The sequence below is a fragment of the Lissotriton helveticus genome, chromosome 8 (assembly GCF_964261635.1).
Source record: "Lissotriton helveticus chromosome 8, aLisHel1.1, whole genome shotgun sequence".
Lineage (NCBI taxonomy): Eukaryota > Metazoa > Chordata > Amphibia > Caudata > Salamandridae > Lissotriton > Lissotriton helveticus.
In genome coordinates, this window is record NC_136069.1 from 448,788,400 (window position 1) to 448,804,907 (window position 16,508).

Genomic DNA, 16,508 nt, shown 5'->3' on the forward strand with positions numbered 1-16,508 from the left:
TACTTCCCCATTAATCGAATTTCCCCCCATGTTCACCAGTTGAGTTTAGACAACTGATTTCCCCCTAGTTGATAGAGCTACAGTTTCGAGACACGAGAGTTGCACATCTAGGACATAACGGAGGTGACAGCTCATCGCCACACACTGCTGAACCGGGGCGGCAAGCCAACCACACCACAATGCCATACGGGCACTGCACCACGACAAGGGGCTGACCCGCTTGAAAGGCATCCACAAACACGCGCGTTCAGCTATACTGCAGAGCTCGGATAGAGCGCAAGACCTGGTAGGAGGCCCCAAACGGGCGCCCTGAGCCTGAGCGAGCTCCGGAACACTAGGAAGATGGGATACACTCCCGGCAATGACGCGCTGCGAGGGGACTCTAAACCTTACGTATTGTTGGTTGCTCAGATACTCTTTACAAAGTAGTCTATGAATGCTTGAAACGCATAATATGACTGTAATGTTTCTTTCTTGTTGCGAACTTAATGTGGCGCAGACCAATGCTTCCTCGCAGTGCAATGTACAGAGATGGTACTCTATGTTGTATGATGAATAACAATAAAAAAATATATTCAAACAAAAAAAAATGGGTTGGGTGACAGCTGGGCTTTGGCCATTCCCTCCAGACAGTCATAAACAAAGGGAGCTGGGTTGTGACACTCACATCCTGATGGCCCATCACCGGGTTGATGGCATTCCTGAGGTAGATTGGGAAGGAGCTGACACTTGCATCTGAATAGGACTGTGCCTGTTCCCACACAAAGAGCTTCATACCCCCTTGTAGTGAGTCTGGAGCCAGGGCAAGAAAGGCAGGGACCTTGTGATCTTCAAAAGCCTCTTTGAAGTCTTACCCGCTTCAAAGACACAACTGGGTATAAGTATTAGACCCCTGAGAACACCAAATCAGAACTTTGCTACAATCAAGGACATTCTGCCTGGAAGAAGAGCTGCTGTGCTGTAAAAGGGACTGCAACTTTGCTAACTGCTTTGCTGTGTTGGCCTGCTGCCTGCTGATTGCTGTGCTGCAAAAGGGACTGCCACTTTGCTATCTGCTTTGTTGTGTTGGCCTGCTGCTTCATGCCTGGGAGTGAGAAGGACTGGACCTGCTTTCTACATCCTTGAACCCCAGTTTCTGGAAAGCTTTGCTGGCTTTCCCCCCGTTCTTGAAGTATTAGGACCATCAAAGACGTCCTTCAACTCTGATTCATCTGCTAGGCTCTGGCAATTGTGAGTCCAGCCCTGCCAAGAGGTGCCAATCCAGTCCTGGGCCTTGAGAGTGGGTTCTACAGCTGTTTCCCTGCAAATATTGACACAGTGACTACTTTACACTGATCAGAACTGACAGTGCTGATCTGAAGACATCCCTGCAAGGCTAGACAATGATGCAGGCCCCAACTGCAAAGTTCGATGACGGTGCAGTGTCTATCCAAAGTCCAGATTGCTAAATTCGACTTCGACGTATCTACCCGACTGCGTGAATCGGAACCGACGCATTGAGTTTTCGACGCCGATGCTTGCTCCATCCAAGGTAATTTGTCAGAGGGCCCTGTGCGGGTCCTGTAGCCAGCATGCCCTCCATCGCAATTGTCTTGAAACTTTGGATCTACCCCGGTTCAGTGCGACCTCAAGTAACCCTTAAGTGCTATTGACGTTTGAGCACTATATTGCAGTGTATTCTTTAAAAATTCATATCTTGAGTTCTACCAATTGGATTTTTGTCATTTTGGTCTTGTTTAATTCAGATAGATATTCTCTATTTGTCTAAACTAGTGTTGAGCCTTTTTGTGGTGTTTTTACTGTGTTACTGTAATTAAAGTGTGCACAAATACTTTACACATTGCCTCTTAAATTAAGCCTGACTGCTCTGGCCCAAGCTACCAGAGGGTGAGTAGAGGTTAATTTAGGTTGTATATCTGACTTACCCTGACTAGGATTGTGGTCCCTACTTGCATAGGGTACAACCCTCTGCCCACTAGAGACCCAATTTCTAACATCCTGTTCTTCATGGTGTGAAAAAGTCAGCCCATAACACACCTGATGCCCAGGCTGCTGGCGCAGGACGCCTCTTAGTTCCCATCTTGAACGATTACCAAATAAAGAGACGGGCGCTGGTAGCAGGAATACAAGAATAGAGTTTTATTACTCATGAGGAGAGCCTGTCATTTCGGACACTCGCATAGTGTCTTCAGGAGGTGCTCTAACAAGTTTCTCTGAGGCTTCGTCTTTTATACACATGTTTATGGCACACAAACATTCCTTATTACAATAAGACGCTTCAAAGTAGGGGAAAGGCATGCTTGGAATCCCAGCTTCAGGCCTATTCCCATACCAGTCGCTCAGATGTCATCCTTCCCTCCTGAATGTAACAAGAGATTGTGATCTCTCAGCTGGACATTCCTACAGGACACGAGGGCAGGAGGGGATGATCAGGTCAAAGGTTGGTCAGGTGGTAAGGTCGGACACTTCGGTTGGTGTATCACGGGTTTTGTTATGCTGGGCAGGGAAAAGGGGGATGTATATCCACGAGGCTTGGTCTTAGGACTTGGGACCGGGTCGATAGGTCAAGTGCAGCAGGGGGGGTTTGTCAGCTGAGGGGAAGGGTGTTCTTGGGAGGAAATGGGGGGTGTGGGTCAAGCAGGGGTGCTACTTTTCGAGCAGGGTCACGCAGAGGGAGAGGGTCTTGTGGTCGATGCATGAGCAGTGCGCGCGGGGAGGGGTGTCGGGGGTTTAGCAAACGGTCAGAGAGGCCATGGTGCCTAAAATAGCTGTCGTGTACATGTGTGCATGGACCTTATGCTGGCGGGATAACACAGTCAGTGTTTCGTAATTATTTGTTCTGCTTACAACAAGGGGTACAGTGAACACAAATGAACGCCGCTTATGTACACATACATTGCCATTTTCAACAGTCGCCGCTTTTTTACATAAGCAAGTTCAATTTCTATATGGTCGATGCGATAGGCAGAATGCAATACATGTTAATTTACATTTGTTGGGTTCTTCATACAAGTCTAGAGATCGGCATAATACTTAGTCGGAGTCAATCAAGAAAAGAGGTTCCGAAACATTATAGAATCAAGTTCAGACTTTCTCTCCGGTGACATCAACATACAGTAAGAGTACTCTGATACCTTCGGGTCTTATCAGTGCTATAAGAAACTTTTGGAAAACTAGATACATGGGTGACCGATGAAACATTTGAGAAAGCAATAAAAAAAATGGCTGAGGGAGGAGTTCAAGTTGATACAAGCAATTTGGTCAAGGGGGTGAGTAGAAAGTTCAGGAAGGGGGTTTTCGTCACAATGTCTCTTTAACGGAGTCCGTCTTCTTTTGTTGGCGCTGTTGAGCACCGGCGGTGGAGCTATAGGTCCAGCTCGGATTCATCCTTACACGTTGCAGGGTGCGATCAGTCCTCTGCTGTTAGATCACAGTCCTGTTTCTTAACTCATTTTCTTAGGGGTGCCTCATGCTGGGCACCTGCGTGTCTTTCTTTTTCCGTGGCAAAACCTCATTCCATAGTCAAAAGTTTATGCGAAAAGGGTGATGTTGTTAAATAATCAAGGGAAGAGAGGGCGGAGTGGGATCAGATCTTTGAGCACATCAAGGGACCAAAAGGAGCAAAGGATAATCGAGCAGGCAGGCCCATCGGTCGGGCTCAAAAAGGACGGGGACTTCAGGCACGAGTGGGGCAGCAAATCGAGGGCTTCAAGGCAGCCCTTTATTCCTTAATCTGCCGAGTTTGAGAGTGGTGCCTCGTCCCGCGTCTCGTTGCTCGGTGGTTCCACCTTTGGTCGCGGTCACACGTGCTTCCTGATCTGTGGCCAGGCTGTGCGTCACGTCCAGCTCCTCTCCTCCGGTGATTGTATCTTTGAATGGGTAAAAAATAAGTTTTAGAAAAACTGGCAGGAGAAGACATTTATACATCTCAATTCCGTCCCCAATCCTATGTAGGTGGGGGATAAGTTCATCGGTCACAGTCAGAAGTCATCACTTATGGAGTATGTAGGAGGGCATTACCATTGAATTCATAAAACCTGTTTGGCGTTCATTCGTGACGTATGTGGAGAGAAATTGGACCTTTATACACAGTGTATTATATCAAAACTCAAAATCGAGTCCTTATGTAGAGACTCGCCCTTCCCTTTAACCCAAGTAAAAGACAATCTTACATTTCCCTTCGGGGTCGGCTAACTCTTGTAAGCAGGGGCGTTATCGTCATGAAGAAGGGGGAGGGGGCAGATGTAAAACATGCTTTTCTTGGGGAGTGGCCGTTAATCAAGGTCATCAATTTCGCTTTCGAGGGTAGATGACATGAAGCTGGGGTTAATCAGGGGAAACGGGGACGCTTTGGACAGGGAGCTGGGGTAGATCGGGAGAAGTGGGGTACTCTGGACATCCGCACTTTAGTGCAGAGGAGCGAAGTAATCTGTGCATTGGGAATTGCATTTTTAGCGAACCGAAAAACAGAGGGCCATTGACGTTATAGTCCCCCCATAAAAGGCCAGATTAGGGGACATCCGTCGTCTTACCTGTCCTTTTCTTTATTACCAACTCGGGTTCTATCGTTTTACAGAAAAGGAGAGGTAGTAATATGGCGAGTCATAATCGTTTTAGTTCCTGTCAATTTTTCCAAACACCTTTGTGTTCGAGGAGACCCAATTAGGTGTTGTGCCGGGGGGGGGGGGGGGGCACAACGTTACCATACAAGGAAAGAGGGAACAGGGGGGACTTTAGAGAGTGAGAGAGAGAGAGAGAGAGAGAGAGGGAGAGAGAGAGGGAGAGAGAGAGAGAGGGAGAAAGATCGCACTCTAAATGGTCCATTCTGTACAAGCATGACATGGAGCGAGAGAGAGAGAGAGAGAGAGAGAGAGAGAGAGAGAGAGAGAGAGACGTGTACAATAATGGGCCATTCAGCGCACACACAACACAGAACAACAAGGATTAAGTACTACGGAAACACAGGCAGAGGGATGACGTAGATCCATGCATCACGTATACACAAACTCAGACGGGGAAGACAGTACATGTATTATGTACAAAAATCCAAGACAAAACATAGAACAGTTATAGGCCCAAATTATCTTTTCCTGTATGCTGCGCATCCTTAGCATCCTAAGCTCTTTTTACCCTTTTCTTCTCTTTTATCCGTCGGCTGCCTTTACTGGTGGCTTTGATTGTACACACTTACGCCTTTGGCAATTGGTCATGAACTAACCTGGTCGGGCTAATGCTCACGGTGGTATTTTCGAGTCATTTTAGTAAATGTGTTTCCAGGCTGAGACAACAGTTAGTGTCGATTGGAGAATAATGGGGCAGCTTTGAGTTACATGTCTATGAGGATGCGAAAAAGGAGGTAGTAGGTTTTTAAATATTGGCAATATTCCTAGTCCTCCCGGCGGAGGATACTTGTGTAAACCTCACCTCGTAATATTCCTTAAACTTTCCCTATTTAGTTAAACGTAGGAATATATTCATTATTGTACGTCATTTTTGGTTGCATTATTTGGGGTACCAAGCGAGGTCATATTTTGTAGTTTCCGTTTCAGGCTGTCCTCCCAGGCGCTAAGTTCAGGGAGAAAAATAGTCATGGTTTGCTTGTTGCGGTTAGGTACCATAATCAAACCCTCTTTCCCGTCTCTTCGTCCGCTAGATCACCATTTTCGTCGACATTCCGATGTGACCTGCAGAGAGAGGGAAAAAGAAGGGGGGCAGGGGCTACATTGATAGACATATTAGCGCGCATAAACCCAGAAAGGCGTTTACTTACTGCATACTCGGCCTATCTCCACGGGATGCAGTCCCTGCCAACTGGGCGTTCAAGCCCAGGTGGACCGTTAGTGTGACTTTTCTTATACAGGTAGCATATGCATATAAAGTATAGGCTAAATACCAGGATCTTTAGCGGTTGCTTTTGGCTGTACAAAAGGGAAAAATACACAACTAAAACTTGGACCCTCCATATCTGCAATATCTCTATATATTATACCTTTTAACCCTTAACCAATCGAGCTGACTCATTTCACCTGTATTTTAGTTATATCGTAAACAGTGATCATTTATTTGAAACTTATCAATCTACGCGTGACAACTACGTTTGCTTTTTTCAAAAATCTTTAATAAGAATGTCGGTGCACAAATACGGGTCTACAACTCGGGGGTTGTTTATTTTATAATAAAAAGTACGACTAGTGCAATAAAAATATGTCGAGAATTCAGTGTGGGCGAGTATCGTAAGTGTTAAAATTCGTACTTGCAATAATCATGAGGCGCCAAAACTTAACAACAATTCATTGTCCGAATGTTCAATCGGTACCCATCTCATGTCAATTCATTGTCCTTTATTGTTCGAACACATAATCAGTACCCATCCTATATCAATCCACATGTTTAAAAACTACATACATATCCCATGACACCAAGGCTGAGCAATCGGGGTACAACAAGGAGTTGAAAGTTTCATTTGTACCGGCGCCATTTTGGGTGCGACCAGGCAGATCCAGGCATAGTCTAAATCTCCACTAACTCGTGGTTGGCCCAGAGCTTCTTTCGGCAGTCCAAAAGTTCCGTTAAAGGGCAAAAGAAAAAGGGATCGGTGGTCTGAACCATCAGTCAAAAGGGGGAGGGAGGCAACAATTTTCCCTACCGGGTCATACTGGCTTTTTCACCGGAACTGTTCCGAACTGTAGTCTGCAGGATTTTAGTCATTCAAATTGAGGCTGGCGTCAGCATGGGAGCGCCGACGTCCTGCGGCTACATTTCCATCGTTCCGTGGCCAATCATGGCAGTCATTCCCCATCGGGGGTATCTGCGGGAGTCGGGGACTCCCGCGGCTCCTCTAGAATCTTCAAGGTCGAGGAGAACTTTTATGATGGTGGAATCAACAAGCAACCGGGCCATTCCTTCATGCTGGGCCCGCTCTTGCAAGGTCGACCGCCATTTTGAGAGTTCGGCAGCTACCGGCAATCGCGGGGTCAAATGAGCAGACGGGCTCCAACCTGCCGGGCGAGGTGTCGCAGCATCGCCACAGTGGATGAACCCTTTGCCGGGTGCGTGGAGCGTCGCTGTACCGTAAGAGTGGACGAACCCTTTGCCGGGTGCAAGGAGCGTTGAGGGTGCAGCTGGGGAGCCTCCACCTGGGGAGGTGGGAGAGGCTCGTTCGCGCCACCTCTCCCTCCCGGTGCACCCCACGGCGTCTCGCTTGACATTTGTTATGGCCGGACCAGGTGATGAGGACGAGGGGGGGGGGGGTAGGAGGCATGTGCAAGACATCCCCCCCCCCCCAGTGTTGTCGCAGCCATTATAGAAAAAGTGCCGCCTAGTACGTTTCGGGCCGGGCCTCCGGTTGATGGCGGCCGGACACTCTTCGCCACGGCCCCAGGAACGGGTCCCTTGGTTCATCCTGGGGACAGACCTTGGCGCGTGGTGGCGCCTCCGGGCTATTCGCGTAGTGGTCTCTCCACCCCCAGGCCTCTTATGGAAGCTGGTCCAGACTGTCTGAGAGAGGGGGGGGTCGGGGGCATGGACATTCCCCCCTACAACTCTCCAGTGTTGTCGCAGCCGCCACCGCGGCCGGATCCCGTCGGCCCCGGCCTCTCCTCAGGCCCACCTCATGCGATGACCTCCGGCCGACGGCTGGCAGCAGGACCCGCCCCACATGTGTTGAAGATCTCGTCTTCCGGCTGGGCGTAGCCGCAAACCTGTTGCACTTTGGGAGTTTCCAGAATGGGGGCGGATGTCTGCTGACTTGTATCTTTCCCAGGTTGCCGTTATTGGGGCGTGGCAGGCGGTGGGACAGACATGTTTGGAGCAGTGAGGGGCGATGAAGCCTCGTTGCCTCATGGCCGTCGCAATGTCAAGCCTGGCTTCTCTTATCATTTTCATGTTTCTTGTTACGGGTTTATTTCTAACGTTTCTTATTTCTAGGACAATCATATGTTTTATCATTAAGTATTGTTATCCTTTCCTTATTCGTTATTTAATAAAAATTTAATCAGTGGCCTACTGATTTCGTTTTCCTATTCCTTTCTTTCTAGTTTGTTTCGTGCTAAATTTTCTGTTAACAGGATACAGTGATCACTTCGTTATTATTGCGTATGTCCTTTTCACTAGGGGTGCTTTCTGGTCGGGCCAGATGACCAACCTCTAGTAAATGGTCCGGGTGGAACTGGTTTATCAATCAGTGGGGAGTAGATAGGCATGACAGATTACAACGGGGGACAAAGGTCCGCATTACCTACCCTTCCTTACTTGCAAAGACTAGACAGAACATTTCTATTCCACGTTATTTGCAAACAGAGAATGCCTCAAAAGAACTATTCCTTGAACAATAAATGTCCAGACAATCAATCAATCAGTGGGGAGAAAAAAACAGGCATGACGGATTACAACGGGGACAAAAGTCTGCATTACCTATCCTTCACTATCTGCAAAGGGAGGCAGAATATTCCTATTCTTCCCCGTTTGTAGACAGGGAATATCTCAAAGAGCAATAATCAATAAAAATCGATAACAAACAATCAATGCGGAGAAAAGATAGGCATGACGGATTACAACGGGGACAAAAGTCTGCATTACCTATCCTTCACTATCTGCAAAGGGAGACAGAATATTCCTATTCTTCCCCGTTTGCAGACAGCGAATGTCTCAAAGAGCAACAGAGCAACCAATCAATCAGTGGGGAGAAAAATAGGCATGACGGATTACAACGGGGGACAAAAGTCCGCATTACCTATCCTTCACTATTTGCAAAGAGAGAGGAACGTTCCTATTCGTCGCTGTTTGCAAACAGAGAATGTCTCCAAGAGAACCAATACTTCAAGTAGCAACCGAGGCTAAATGAACCAATCAATGAACAATACCAGTATTTTAAATACTGATTCCAAAACAATCAATCAATCAATCAGATGGATAAGCCATCCTACCAATCAGACGTAAAGACGTCCTACTTAACCTTACCCGGACCGGACCATGTGGGCAATTCTTCGCCTTCCTTCCTCCAGCGCCTCTTTTCTCCATGTTTTTATCGCAGCATTCCTGTGGGATTCCAGTCAGGACAGTAGGTCACTTGAGAGAGTTCCGTTCAGAATTGGTGAAGTTCATTCAATCGGCAGCCGGACGAGGGCCCTCTCAAGGCAGGTATACTCCAATCGTTTAGATGTTCACCCCATCGTCTGGACCTCTCTTACCGGACCTTATGTCGCTGATGGACCCCGCGTTAGGGCGCCAATTGTGAAAAAGTCAGCCCATAACACACCTGATGCCCAGGCTGCTGGCGCAGGACGCCTCTTAGTTCCCATCTTGAACGATTACCAAATAAAGAGACGGGCGCTGGAAGCAGGAATACAAGAATAGAGTTTTATTACTCATGAGGAGAGCCTGTCATTTCGGACACTCGCATAGTGTCTTCAGGAGGTGCTCTAACAAGTTTCTCTGAGGCTTCGTCTTTTATACACATGTTTATGGCACACAAACATTCCTTATTACAATAAGACGCTTCAAAGTAGGGGAAAGGCATGCTTGGAATCCCAGCTTCAGGCCTATTCCCATACCAGTCGCTCAGATGTCATCCTCCCCTCCTGAATGTAACAAGAGATTGTGATCTCTCAGCTGGACATTCCTACAGGACACGAGGGCAGGAGGGGATGATCAGGTCAAAGGTTGGTCAGGTGGTAAGGTCGGACACTTCGGTTGGTGTATCACGGGTTTTGTTATGCTGGGCAGGGAAAAGGGGGATGTATATCCACGAGGCTTGGTCTTAGGACTTGGGACCGGGTCGATAGGTCAAGTGCAGCCGGGGGGGTTTGTCAGCTGAGGGGAAGGGTGTTCTTGGGAGGAAATGGGGGGTGTGGGTCAAGCAGGAGTGCTACTTTTAGAGCAGGGTCACGCAGAGGGAGAGGGTCTTGTGGTCGATGCATGAGCAGTGCGCGCGGGGAGGGGTGTCGGGGTTTAGCAAATGGTCAGAGAGGCCATGGTGCCTAAAATAGCTGTCGTGTACATGTGTGCATGGGTCTTATGCTGGCGGGATAACACAGTCAGTGTTTCGTAATTATTTGTTCTGCTTACAACAAGGGGTACAGTGAACACAGATGAACGCCGCTTATGTACACATACATTGCCATTTTCAACAATGGGAACCAAGCTTCACGACTTCCTGGCTTTTAAATTCTGTGTAACCCACTATCAAAACATGTGTGCTATCTAAAGAGGATCAGAGGAACATTGTTATTCATGGAGCTACTTAGAAGCATATTTGCCTAATTAAAGACTGCTGATCATTGTTTCGTGGTGACTGCAATTGTTTGGACTTCGTAGAGCCGAGGAAAGGTATGTGAACATTTCTCAATATGGACGATAAAGGAGGATTTTGATAGATTATCTATAAAATGTTAAATATTTTCATATTATTCATCTTTCTAATATTTGTCTGTGCCACTGATTGTTACAATAAGACTTCTCCAAATATTATGTATAGAATATTGTTTAATAAAGTACAGTAAATATAAGACTGGGTGTACTTACTGACTAGGGTCAAATGGTGTGGGGGCCTCATATAGAAATGCCCAGCTGGGTTTCTGACAGGTCTATTGCATGTCACCACACAGTTTCTAAGTGTGATTTAGCACATCAACTGTACTATGAGATCCCCACCTGTTGTCTCTTCTCCTCAAGGCTCCCTGGCTGTAACCAGGGCCACTGGAATTATGTGATTCTGCAGCTGCTGTGTTTTTGACATAATTATGTATTTACCACATTTTTCACATAATCCATCATCTGCTGTATAATCTGCAGATTTTAACAATTAAAAATGTGTTGCTATATCACAAAGTTCAAAAGTTACTTAAAATGCAGCAACACATGTTGCTGTGCAGTTGAAGGACCTTGGCAAAGGTTGACTGGTCACCTTTCTATTGTTTGTTGCTATATTTGGGTGTTAAATTGGTACTGGTGAGGTGCAACCTATGCTCAGACAATGTTAACATGTGAAAAAAAGAGAAAATAATTATGTAGAACCGTCACACAGTGTGCTGTATTACGCTGCATAATTTGACTTTTTGAGATTAATTTAGTCCACCCTACTGCATATTCTGACCCTTCCTTGCTGCATAATTCGAGTGGCTATGGCTATAACCAGTGTTTTGGGGTCAAGATTGTGTTCTAAGTTTCAGGCAGGCATCAGGTGGATGTCTATGAATATGGATTCTATGGTTTACTTGTACAACATACAGACATTAGGTAGGTTGGTTGCCAGAGGTCCCTTTAAATGAGGCCAGTATTGTGTTGGAGATCTTCAGCTGCCCTCCACTGCATTTCTGTCCATGCAATAACTCTGCCAATAGTTTTCGTACATATAGGAAGGAACAAGACAACACTGAAAGGGATCAGGCGTCATGTTGAAATATTGCCACCCACCAGTAATCTCACAACTAAGGCTACTTCCTTCAGACAGGGAGATTTTTCACAACATCCAGAAGATACAGAAGACCTTGTTGGTGGGTGGCCTGTGCCTTGAGTTAAAGGTTCAAATAAATCATAAAACCAGAGTCCAAAAGATCCCAGAAGATTAAGGACAGTGACAAAAATTCAGAGGCTAGATCTATGGATCCCACAGATGGCTTTCAGTTTTAATTCATTCGCTTATCAATTTCTGTAAAACTGGATTTTGCTATTAGCACCACTTTGGAAGAAAGACTCAGCATCAGGTGGCCTGTACCGTTATCTTTGCCATATGATATCTGATAATTGTTACCTCTTAGATCAGCAGAATCACAGACTTTGTTCCCTTACCTGCCTTACATGGTGAAAGTAGCCAGGAGCCGTATTGTGTTTTTTCGAATGTGTGGCTCTCATTTGCAGGTAATATTCTCCACTTTGATGGTAGCATATAGCTAGTCCCACCATGTCGACGAATATTGATATACGATATTTCTCTTTTACACATTTCCTTTCAGAACGCTGTAAGTTAGATGTGTTTTTAACGGTCAAATATAACTTGTAAAGATTTCCGCATTCCAAGGGGGACTCCGCGAGCGCTTTTCTTGGACTAAAGGTAAATCTCGTGATAATATGTAGATGCCCGAACAGGATATTTGTATTGACATCGCAAATCATTTATGAGACTACTATCTCCCTCACGACAGATTTCAAGACTGCAAGTCGCTCTATCTGGAAGGTGTCCCTTACAGATACTTCATGTTTTAAAAGACGCGCCATGAAGCATATGTAAGACAAGAGCAGGTATGCCTAAGCACCTGAAACGCTAAAGTGAAACGTAGTAGCTCGGACTTTTACAGAATTTTCTGATTAGAAATCTTGTTATTAACAGGATTCTGTACGAGTACTTGAATGTTCGTGACGCCACATTTCCCTTCCTAGCGCACAGACTCACTTTTGTGGAGAAGTGTGGCTCAGGGGTTAGAGGCGGCAGACCCGGAAGCTGAGACCGGTCCTGGACCAGGGTTCAATTCCCCGCCTCGGTGGGTCTTGGGCTCAAAAATTCCACGGACTCGATAATTCTCGTTCCGGTGCCTACTCGACCCACGGGTTCACACTCTGCGACTCTGGGCAATAGCTTGCTTAATCTCCACTACGGCCCCTCGCGGCAGGATGCCTGGCTTTCACCTTGTGGATACCCTGCCGGGGTTATCTCACAGGGGAATACCAGGACGGGTTCCCAAGGCAAGCGCCTTGATGCCTTCGGGTGATACGTGCGCTATATAAATCGCAATACATTTACTTTTGCTTTCGATAATTAAGGTAATTACAGCAAGAAAAAAGAATGAAATGCCTAAACCGAATGTTTTCCAACATCGTGGTCCTCTCCTCTCTCTTCTCGCCAAAGATATCTAGGAGTAATCCCCCAAGATATAGATGACATAAATAAACAGCCATGTTGGCTTTCAACAAGAAAATAACATGAGGATAGTCTCGTTCCCACGCACAAATATAATTATTGCTTTTGTTTCTGTATCCCTTTTTATATCTTTTAGTTATAAAGGCAAATTCCATATCCACGAATCTAAATTTGAAATCCACGAAAACCTTTTTTCAAGTCTAAGGTAAGCGATTTTGTCCAAGACCGTATATAGGAGAAATAGTAACAGTAGGCTAGGCTTAATGAAACTTGGCTTGTAATTAAATAATAAGATCCAAGTATGACCAAAGACAGCCACAAGATGGTGCTACCCAGGAACTTTTCAACTGGCAGCACCTTAACATATGTAATGTGGAATCTATATAAGAAATTAGAAGCTTGGTCCAAAAATTAGCCAGGATATTAGCACCAGTAACCTCCTATCTCAAATCTTTTCACTCTTGTTTCTATTTTTAATTGTATCTTTTTTCTCACGATATGAGTTCCTGAATATTTATATTGGTTTACAGACTGTATACGATCATTGTGTCTAGTGTAAATATTTCATTAAATCAGTATATATGTCCTTTTCTAGCGGTGTATCATGCTGAATCATCAATTATCTGGCAAAAGATTATAACACGATTATGATGAACTATAATAACTGTATTGTACTAAACACAAGGATAGCTATCTAAAACACTATTTGTTTAATTTTAGAACTTTGCTGAAATTGTCCTGATGAAGACACATTGTATGTGTCGAAACGCGTTGACAGACATCAGCTTCTTCTACCAATTCTGGGAACTACCAATTCTTTAACATTTCCCTGAATATTGTACATCAACTTGACTGAAAAACTGTTCTTCTTTTAAAGAATTTTAGAAAAATCTGTATCATTGAATATGTTCATATCAATTTTTATAAGTATAATTACATTTCTTATGCTATCATAGCACGTTGTGTTTTTCTCCTTGTGTTTCTTCTCCTATTGTATCTTACTTTGCCAGATATCCTATTATAATTTCCCTGGGTTTTTACCTTTGCTTCAATCAGCATCAGGTGAATGCCATCATGCAAACTGTATCCCTTGTAAACAATGGTCATCCTATTGGCCAGCAAAAGGTGTACATGCATGTTATTTCCTTTGTCTCGTTTATATTAAGAAAACTGAACACCGTTATCGTACAGTATTATAAACTGGGCATAGTTTATTCAACTCCATGTTACTATATTTAATTCATGTCAGTTGTGATAGAAGATATTACTTTTTTTCCCTATAAAGTTATAGCCAATAGCCATGTTGCACGACAAAAGAGCAGCAATATTAAAAAGACAACAAATACTGCACGTTGGCGTAGTAATTTATTGAACTATAATATGGACATTTTATGTCTGGCTAAAAACAGCTTTAGCTGCTGTTTACAATAACCAGCTTCAAGGCTGACAATTGAATTTCACTCTCAATATAGGACTCTGCCATGGTTTTACATACTACTAATGCGATTCTGGGGCAAGCTTATCTAAACATGCACTAGCACAGTGGGATGTTACTAAAGATATACAGAACTTATGCCTATTACAGAAAGATACGGGTGTACTTTTATCATAAATTGTTTTTAACAGAATCACAAATACAACATGAATGTTTTTCCCAGTTGTAGAGTCTTCAAGCAAATTTGCAGTCATTGTAGTCGTGTGACATAAAACTTTAATACTGTAGGTACCGTATGAGAAGAAAGAACATGAATGTATTATATATTGGTCGTAGGTCGCACACAGACATTATGCAGCAGAGCGCCAAAAATGCAAAAATAATGCAAATTGGAATCGGAAAGACGCGATTTAACATTATTTGGTTACCTTGTCACTTTGACTTTTGTTTTCCCAGTAGAGGATAATATATGGCATATTTGTGTCTCTTGAATAATTAAAGCGGGTGGAATTGGGTTGCCCTGTGCTTCTATGCTCTACATCACCACGCTTTAATGCACCAAGGTGCCTTTGTCTCTCGTCTGAGGATGCAAGGATTAGGACTTGGAGTATTGTACCAATGTATGCCACAACAGTTTGCCTGTCAGCCAAACCACGCTTGCCTCCACGTCATCACCGACGTCATAGGAAAACATCATGTGTGTCGTGTCTGAGCTTGTGTAAGCGGACACATGCTATCGATGAGTATCCTGGCAGTGAGGCGTTGCAAGGCGATACCACTTCTGTGGCAGACTAATGACCACTTCTCGTTATTGCCATGCTACATTCCATAATATGTTGAAGTCAGGAGGATGGTCCCCGCCAAGTACTAAGGTGTCCATCTTTTTATTCAAAACTTAAAGTTTAATTAACTAAACCAGACTTTAAAGTCCCAGTATTTATTCGTTCTCTTCAACATGCAATTACAAGTAACTTTGAGAACCTGCACAAATGAGCTAAGGGCCAAAGGCTGATGATAAGGACAAAGATATTGAAATGGAGGGAAGGGGGCAGGTGTTGGAGGGGAATCTGTTTTAATAATGATTTCTATCTTTTTTTTACTGTAATGATCTTAATTAATCATAGAGTCAATACATTCATTCACTATTTCAATTTCAGTGTCCTGGTAGTCCTTCTGACATGTTAGAGGATAACCATGGGTAGCATTACCAGGGCAACCAAAAGTGCTTACTGTACCTCTTCCTTGTGTCTTCTCCAGAAATATTTCTCTTCGTAAGGACTTTGAAATTTAGAGTTGTTACGCAGCAAGGCATCTCACAAACCTAAGTTTTCTGCACAATTGAATTGTGCTAGTATGAAACTTAGAGTGACCAACTAGTGTAGTGAAGGCAGACTAAGCAATTTGCTCGAATAAATCTCTTGTTTGTGGTACACCCACCTCCATTTTACTAGTTCTCATCAAAACGTAATTGAAACATAAGCAGGCACGTCCTTGGAATATTTATCTCGCAACATTATTGATGTACAATTACCACATTTATTCTCACACATCTTAGCATGTGGTGCCCCATTTCAGTGCACTACAGTTGTCTGGCGATGTGAGTCGCGATTGTTTTGACAGCGGTAAGTCCTTCGCTGCAGGTTGGCTTGATAAGTGCTGGAGGTAGGAGGAAACCATAGGTACCCTTGTCTCGAAGTTCAATAGTGAAAGAGTATTTGATACCAAAGTCGTAAGCCCAGTCATCTGAACCTCCGGGAGCCAAATCTGTGTGATAAAACAATAGCCAGTCATTACCTAATACGTCACTTGGCACGCTTTATCAATATTTTCAATAAATAGAGCATATAAAGATACATTTAAAGTACACAAGACTCCATGCAAGGGCACATTCAAAAGAGTGCAATTTTATTTTCTGCATTACCATACACATAAATTAAAAGAGGAATGACAACTCAATACAAGAGGGAATTTGAGTTGAACAAAACATACCATTAACTAATCTAAGTGAAGAGTGTTATGATCATAGAAAGTCATATGCTTCCAAAGTGAGAAAATAGAAAGAAGACAATTAAACGGTGCTTTAGAGCAAACATTAGTGTTAACCTAAAGTGCTTGTGAAGTCTGGTAACATTATTTTTTCAGGCCTTGCCTACCCACCAACTACAGCTGGTGTCACCGACGGGCCTCTGTATTTGTGTACTTAGGGGCCTATTACGATTG

At 44.4% G+C, this 16,508-nt stretch overlaps 1 protein-coding gene and 1 long non-coding RNA gene across 4 annotated transcripts in view; one reads left to right on the forward strand and one right to left on the reverse strand.

Moving 5' to 3' along the window:
- LOC144772766 (uncharacterized) overlaps positions 1-14,201 on the forward strand; it is a 46,475-nt gene extending 32,274 nt beyond the window's left edge. For 2 of the 3 annotated variants that reach the window (XR_013599834.1, XR_013599835.1), the window contains exons 3-6: positions 11,952-12,049; positions 12,141-12,237; positions 12,990-13,058; positions 13,574-14,201. This is a non-coding gene — a long non-coding RNA (uncharacterized LOC144772766). The remainder of the gene's footprint in view (positions 1-11,951; positions 12,050-12,140; positions 12,238-12,989; positions 13,059-13,573) is intronic. The other variant, XR_013599836.1, reaches the window with a different exon arrangement.
- Positions 14,202-16,508, reverse strand: part of CPB2 (carboxypeptidase B2) — a 122,257-nt gene continuing 119,950 nt past the window's right edge. Inside the window, exon 11 of the mRNA XM_078657318.1 lies at positions 14,202-16,052. Coding sequence (XP_078513444.1) covers positions 15,868-16,052 — 185 coding nt within the window. The 3' untranslated portion in view covers positions 14,202-15,867. The remainder of the gene's footprint in view (positions 16,053-16,508) is intronic.